The sequence below is a fragment of the Diachasma alloeum genome, unplaced genomic scaffold, assembly GCF_001412515.2.
Source record: "Diachasma alloeum isolate Michigan unplaced genomic scaffold, Dall2.0 Dall_scaffold_00217, whole genome shotgun sequence".
NCBI lineage: Eukaryota > Metazoa > Arthropoda > Insecta > Hymenoptera > Braconidae > Diachasma > Diachasma alloeum.
The window spans coordinates 665,890-673,728 of NW_021680382.1; the positions used below are offsets into that span (position 1 = coordinate 665,890).

The following is a 7,839-nucleotide window of genomic DNA, read 5'->3' on the forward strand; positions in this document are numbered from 1 at the left end:
ACAGCTAAATGTCTCATCAACCGCGAAAAAATACCCCGTCCCAAGGGGATTAATTGGTTCAATCGAATTATGAATATTTAATTCATGATATCCATGTGTCGCGCTTGTACATAACCCCTCCGCCGAGGTCTGTCCCCGGGGAATCCCATAATTGGCTTTTCACTGAATTGCTTTCGCCGTCGTCCTATAGGCGCACATTCCCGCGTTTTTTCAAGTTCCAGGATTGGTCTTGAAAATGCTAGTGTCTGCAGTTCAAATACCTCTCAAGAATGAAAAAAAAAACGGAAATCTTCATCGTTTGTTTTAACGAAAGGATGGAGATATCGAGAGGGAATGGATCCCCATTACCTGAAGACTTGGACGAAATGGGATGAAAACTGAGGGAAAGGAGGGGAAAAATTATTAAAGATCTTGAGGAAAGAGGGAAACTTACCCAACGGCATTTTCACCAGCATTACCATATGAATTCTCGAGCTAGTGGGGTCGGTTTCACCCAGACAAGCGAATACCGTAGGTCTCAGTTATCCATCTATATACTCAACGACGAAAAACTCGTGTTCTCGGGGGTTCGCTCGTTCACTCGACCTCGGCATATATGCTCCATCCAACTTCTTACGGGATTCCTCAACATGTTGGAACAATGTGTGTGTATGTGTGTGTGTGGGTGTGTGGATGCTATCCTTTACTTGTGCTTTCTGCAAGACCGAATATTGGTAAACGACGGATTCACGTGGATAGACGATAACTTCTAGCTCGCTAATTTTATGAGATTTCATTCTTTGATCGATGTGAGACGCAAGTTTTTTTTATACCCGCATTGTATAAATTTCTCTTCACTGTTCTTTTGTGGGAGTGAATTCCTCGGGGGCTTCGGATTTTCGTACTTCTCTGATTGACAGCTGTGCCGTTTCAAAATAAAACATTCATTCATTTTCTCAAAACTCAATTCCTCAAAATTACATTAATAATCATTAAACCATCTGTTAAATGAAAAAAATCCTATTCGTGATTCAATTTGTTTTGTGAGTCCCAAGAGTCTATCAAGAGTGAAATACGATTGGCTTTATTATTTTAGTTAAGAAGGAAAGTTATAGGCACCAATGAGCAGTGGTTTATTGAAGAATAAGAGAGAAAAACCCTATCCACATCAACTGGTGCTACGACAGAGTGAATTCTTAAGCCGCAAGTTAAGAAACTCACAATTTTAAAATGTTGATATCTCCGTTATAATAGTAAAATGTGATTAAAAATCCCTTGACTGAGGTTTCGGATGGTTAAAAAAACAATAAAAATGCATAAATTATAGTAATATCTTAATATTTAACAGAAATGTCGGCAATTAAAAGAATAGGTACAATGAAAATGGCATTGATCCTGTGCTCGTTTTGCAATCAACTGTCAACTGGTAACGGACTAAACGGATGAAAAAATCATTTAAAAGGTTGGACTGTCCAATTGAAATATAATTTTGTGCCTCGAGATATTTTTTAATGTTGTTTTATCCCAAATAGGATACTCACGATGTAATTAGTTCGGATATAACCTTTCCATATCATTCTAATCACGAGACGAGGATAGGGACATGTGTCAAACCTGCATGGGAACAAATGAGCGAGCGTAGGGACATGGGACTGTCCACGTTTACAGACGATTATTTATTAAAAAATAGTAATTATCATGATCAATATAAGTGAACTCTAACTCTGAAGTTTTTACATTCTGATATCCAATTTAAATCATCGGATCTTTACACTCATTTCAGTAGAAAAATTGGACTAACGATGTGTTCACCTTCCAATCATAAACGATTTCATAAGCAATTCATGCGCTAATACGCCAATCCCCAAGAGCAACGATCACCCAAATCACCAAATATCATATCTATCAGCACCAAAGTCCAAAATCCCCACCGCCCGGCCGTCACCACTCAATTATTAACACCTTAACAGCGATATTCGAAAAATATATACGCAGCGACTAACGACACCCGAACCAGCGGCCGAGAGCGTAAGACCTTGTGGGCTCGTTTGGTGAGATTCAAGTTACATTTTCCCCTGTCGTTTAATGTTTAATGGGCCCGCTAATGGTATCCGGTAGAAATTGGGTTCGGACTTTACGACCAGCCGGATATGTGCGGCCTTTGCTGGGCTGGGCTAGTGCGACAGGGACGCTGTCCGTAATGCTGTGGACGAGTAGTTTGCCGCCCAGCTCCTGGTGTCTCTCAGCCAACCTAAGATTTACCTTCTTATACGAGCATGGACAGTTGGGAAGGAGGAATATAGGTGGATTACGCGTGGCCAATGGCTCTTGGATAGCACTCTAATGCCCCCCCCCTTCCCCTCGTCCATCTCACCCTCACCCCCTCCCCCTCCCGCACAGAGATTTTGCTGCAATCTTTGTGAAAGCCTCTGATGCCATTAAACATGTACAACCTTGGGAAAATTGAGCGCAGTTTATTTATTTATTTAGTTCCGTGCGATACGTTTTCATAGCACCAACGTGTCGTAATGAGCGGTAATAGCTCTGCTGTTTCTTTTTACTTTCCGAGGGGATTATACAGCCAGGGGTAGCGGTCGGGGCAGACACTGACGCAGGACGTCATCCAGCGCTCGGCGCCGGTGGATGTCTTCAGGCCGCAACTTCTGGGGACGCATTTCGCCGGGGGAATCCTCACCTCGCACTCGCCGAAGGGCTTTTTAACACCGAGAGGCTTGGGGTTCTTGATCCATTCGATCGCTTTCTCGACTGTTATCAAGTAGACGTCCGGTAATGACTGGAGGTAGTCGATGAACCTGGAAACATCTTCTGTCAGTAGTGTGGAAAGTAAGGTCTTCACGACGTCGCAAGTTTGAAAAATTCGAAATGGAATTTGAAACATTATTTTTAGTGGGATGTTTCTTTCTTGGAATAAGTATTATATACTTAACCAATTTGAAATAAATAAGATCTTATGGTGAATGTCAATTATTTCTTCGTGAGATACATTTACTTGAATCAAATAAAACAGTCCTTGGTGTCAAGTCACATGTATTCACCACTAAAATGGAAAAGTTCTATTTTTTTAAACCTAATGTAATCTCCAGTCCAGAAGTTTTCTACTTTCATGAATTGATCAAAAATTCGTACCTAGGAGATGATTACATTGAGGAATGAATTGAATGTTGTTTTATCGCATGAAGCCGATGTTTAAATTGAGCTTTCCGTACATCACATTGAACGAAATTTGTGACATCCAAGTTTGTGTTGAATTGGCGTAATCTGTGATTCTGTTATTGTAAACTAATGCGATTTTTTTTAGTCAAGAAATATAAACTTCTTTCAACTCAACGACATCTTACTACAATCTCAAAGCTTTTTCCGCGTAACAATATTCATCCTGATTCGACATACGAAATGCTCACTTCAATTATAATTTACTTGGAACAACGTATGATCGTGTTGATTGAGATAACAAGGTATTTAGTCCTGAGAATAATTTTGATTTTTGAGTAAACCAACGAATTTCTGGAGTTGGCAAACTTTTGGCTAGAAAGAAATCAAATACTCTCATTATTGCGACAAATGAAAGGAACTTCAATTCTAGAGAAGTTCGATTTCTCCCAATCAAGTGTATCTCAAGAAGAGATAACTGGCATTCACTGTGAAATCATGTTTATTTGGAAATTAACAACCGAATGATAGTTAGTTCAAATAAAAACTGATTGAAAACTCTATTTTTTCTAATGACGAAATATCTTGGTCGTGAATCCGCGGGGAACGGTCATACTAACAATTGATAAGCCTTGAAGTACTCCGGGCTCCTCGTGAACCACGCGGCGTGCATGAACACAGGAAAGGGTGCCCTGGAGCTGTTGTAGTGTCGTTGGAATTGCCTGATGAACCATTTCGAAAGCGGCTCTGCCTGTTTGGGTCTGAAACAGCCCGCGGGCCAAATTACAATCCCTCAATGAGGAGCGCGAATCACCCCCCTCCCCCCGCCCCGTTCTCCACCTCACGCCATCGACATTTCGGCTGACCATGCCGTCCTCTCACCTCACACCAAACACTGGGATTCAATCGAGCGTGCTTGACTGATCCGCACTCGCCCTACCCTGTTGAACTGAGATGCAACACAATGGTCAAACTATTCATGAATCCTGTGTGCCAGCATTGGCTTATACCAATTAGACGGAGATCTCATAGCTGTAATTAATTATCAATTCATTGCGATCGATTAACAGTAAGTATCGTCATATTGTCCTCTGACAATTGAATTAATCACTATATGAAGAGGATAATTTTTTAGAAGTCTCCTCTTATAAAAACAGAGATTGTTTTTTAATCTCCTACAAAAGCGGAGAAATTTTCCAAATTAAGGTAAATGATCCTACGCTCGTGTAGCTAAGGTGACCACATCATTAGTCCCATATTTCTGTTGAAATGAGTGTAAAGATGCGATGTTTTAAATTAGATATCAGAAAGTAAAAACTTCAGAATTAGAATTCACTTATATTAATCGCGATAATTACTATTTTTGAATAAATAATCGTCCATAAAGGTGGAAAGTCCCATGTCCCTACGCTCGCTCATTTGTACCTATTCTTTTAATTGCCGAAATTTCTGTTAAATATTAAGATATTACTATAATCTATGCATTCTTATTGTTTTTTAACCATCCGAAACCTCAGTCAAGGGAGTTTTAATCCAATTTCACTATTATAACGGAGATATCAACATTTTAAAATTGTGAGTTTCTCAACTTGCGGCTTAAGAATTCTCTCTGTCGTAGCACCAGTTGATGTGGATGGGATTTTTCTCCCTTATTCTTCAATAAATCACTGTTCATTGGTGCCTATAACTTTCCTTCTTAACTAAAATAATATGTCCAATCGTATTTTACTCTTGATAGACTCTTGGGACTGTCAAAGTGATTACGAGCGTAGAGACAGGGACAAGCATAGGTACATTTACCTTAAAACGAAAAAAAACACGAGAAAAAGAACTTAATACATTGCATTCGCGGAAGGATAAAACGGAAATGAAGAGAAAATTTTGAAGATTTCTCAAAGTTAATGACAAATTAACATCTCGCCGTGAAGAATGAGTCAATTTAGTGCATCAAAAAAGCAGAAAAAAAATCCAACCACAAAAAATGATTTGTCATTTTGAAGCATTTGAAAATACCGCGAACTTCTCGAGCGATCAGACAGTTACGCTACATGTCGACACAAAACAACTCCAAAAAACATTGAATGTTAAAACAGGAAATATTTTGTCCTTGAATATAGAACAATGTTGCCGTTTTTTATGATCCCCACGATTATTTACAGCCCGTTATGATAGCAAAAGTGGGTGGCAAGAGTCGTGGAAGATTTCGCAAAAGTTATCTCTCCCAGATAAACATGATAAAGAGGTGTTTAAAAAACCCAGAAAGTCATAAAAGAAAATGAATACCTAGAACTTCACGTTGCATGCTAGTGAATCGATAGTGAACTTACATGTTGACACAGGCATCGACCATACTGCAACTGACACTTTTCTCGTCTTGCCACATAACCATGGGCACTTCCCAGACATTCGGAAAGCTAGCTGTTGGGCATGGCTCTATCATGCAATCCTGATGACTAGCATATTCCAGAGTATATGGCCACAGTGCTGGATCGGTGTACCTTATTGTGGGCATTGAGCTATCGTATATTAAGCCGAGTTCACGGACTCCCTGGAAACTTGTGTTACCAGACAACTCCAAGAATGGCACCCTCACGCCGCGCATATAACTCTTGGGTATTCCGGCAAAGTGCGTAATGATTGTTCTCATGTCGTCGAATTCTGACTTGAACGTTGTGAGATTTATGTCCCGCCAATAGTCCTCGACTGTGTGTCTGGGGATCATGAATCATGATTGATTGCTAGTACACCGAGAGCAACAAGCTGTCTCTAATTTCATAGCGGCTGTTGTTGCTTGATTTCATAGATTGGGAGAGGGGGCAAGCTTGTGAATGCATATTATTTATGATCGTTGTGTGCTTGTTTGGTCATTAAAAAATTATAGAAGGGAGTCATCACGCTATGCGGTTGAACGTTTTTGATGACTTCATAAAAAAAAACGTACTGATTCAAGTCGACGTCGGCTTGACTCAAGTCGAGAGACTCAGACTCCATTAGTACGAATTTCGGACCTGATATAAGCAGACAAGTGAATTGTTTTAAGAGGAAACGTGTCAAGCCGAAATTGACTTGATTCACATCGATTTTTCGGCTTGATTCAAGTCGATTTTTCGGGTTGATTTAAGTTGATTTTCCGGGTTGATTCAAGTTGATTTTTCGATTTGATTCAAGTCGATTTTTTGGCTTAATTCAAGTCGATTTTTCGACTTGATTCAAGTCAATTTTTCGGCTTGATTTAAGTTGATTCTTCGGTTTGATTCAAGTTGATTTTTCGGTGGATTTGAGACAATTTTTCGACTTGATTCAAGACGATTCTAGAGACTTATACATAGGGCGGTCGAAAAATCGATTTGAATCATACAGCAAAATCGACTTGAATCAAGCCAAAAAAGCGGCTTGAATCAGACAGATGTCCCGATTTGCATCTCTCCGAGTCAACCTTGATTCATACCGACGATCCGACACAAAATAAATCGATTCCCCGCATAATTCAGTCCGACTTGATTCAACCCGACTTTTCGGTTTGATTCACGACAATTTTTTTCTAGTATTTTCTCAAAGATTTTACATTGAATTGATGGCACATGAACGAGATACGAAAGCGTTAACAGCACGCCGCAGGGGGAGTGTCTTACCATTCTTTGTCGATAACAATAATAAAAATATAATTTAAAAAAATAAATATATTTCTCTCTTTCCAATAACAAGAATTATATTTTTATGACTCACGTTACGGAGTGCAGTGCAATTTCGTGTCCTCTCACCCAGAGATCATGAACTCTTGCGTAATCCGTGTATTCGTGACAGAGGAAGTGGGTGACGCCGATTGGGCAGCCATCGGGATTCTTCTTGCCGAAGAGACCTTTTTGGAAGTAATCGTAGGTAATTGGGGTGACGGCGTCGTCGAACGTCAGCATGACAATCTGCAATCATCGACATTCAACGCTATTTGTTCCGCATACCGTAGTTGTCTTGATATATTGCGCAAGTTTTGTTTGACCTGCGGTATTTTTGAAGGCGGAATAGCACTTCCACTGTCCGTAGTACTGCACTTGCATTCCGGTAAATTGCAGACACTTGGATAACACGGCTTTGCCTGCTCCAAACTCTTTGTACCATCGGGGGCAATGAGAAGCCCCAGGAAAATTAGAATGCACCTCATGGCTAAGCTTTCACCACAATCAGAAAGAGCGAATCGCGACTCTGATTTAAAAGGAACTGAGTTACAGCTCAATCGATAGCCAGCATTTATCAGCGAAAAATGTACATTGTCCAGATAATGGGAGGGTGCAATCACTCGTTTTATCGGTGTTAATCTATTCTTTATTTGGATTCTCAATCAATCTTTTATCGACGGTGTTCACCTTTTATTGATCTTTTCTAGATTTGATAAGTTTAGCGGGAAATTCCCAGTCCGTGCTTAACATAACTTGAATTTTGAAGATTGAACGACGATAATTTGGAAAAATTATTAAATATTTCATTCGTAAATAAAATTGAATATTTTTTTTTGACTTTTTGAATTTATTTTTCCTTGTTATACTCAACGACTCAGGTGGAGTCGCTTTATGCTACTTTAAACGGTAGAACCACTCATGAATTACTTGCATGGGATTAACATTTCGTTGAGGACGCAGTCATTCACGAATTGTTGTTTTAATGGGTGAACTCATGATGCAACTGTTCATTTAG

The 7,839-nt window shown here is 39.7% G+C and overlaps 1 protein-coding gene across 1 annotated transcript; it reads right to left on the reverse strand.

The window, feature by feature from the left end:
* Positions 1 to 2,438: 2,438 nt before the first annotated feature.
* Positions 2,439 to 7,374, reverse strand: LOC107037335. Its single transcript, XM_015255846.2, has 5 exons — positions 7,148 to 7,374; positions 6,877 to 7,070; positions 5,478 to 5,861; positions 3,771 to 3,911; positions 2,439 to 2,792 (listed from the first exon to the last, which is right to left on the reverse strand). The coding sequence occupies exons 1-5, from the start codon at positions 7,307 to 7,309 to the stop codon at positions 2,537 to 2,539; spliced, it is 1,137 nt and encodes a 378-aa protein (XP_015111332.1). The 5' UTR covers positions 7,310 to 7,374; the 3' UTR covers positions 2,439 to 2,536.
* Positions 7,375 to 7,839: the final 465 nt, after the last annotated feature.

Excerpts from the sequence above, each read along its gene's own strand:
- LOC107037335 (XM_015255846.2), bottom strand. The coding sequence starts at position 7,309 with ATGAGGTGCATTCTAATTTTCCTGGGGCTTCTCATTGCCCCCGATGGT. Across the intron at positions 7,071-7,147 it reads CGCCTTCAAAAATACCGCAG|ATTGTCATGCTGACGTTCGA; the intron begins GTCAAACAAAAC and ends CGATGATTGCAG. Across the intron at positions 5,862-6,876 it reads ATTGCACTGCACTCCGTAAC|ACACACAGTCGAGGACTATT; the intron begins GTGAGTCATAAA and ends CATGATCCCCAG.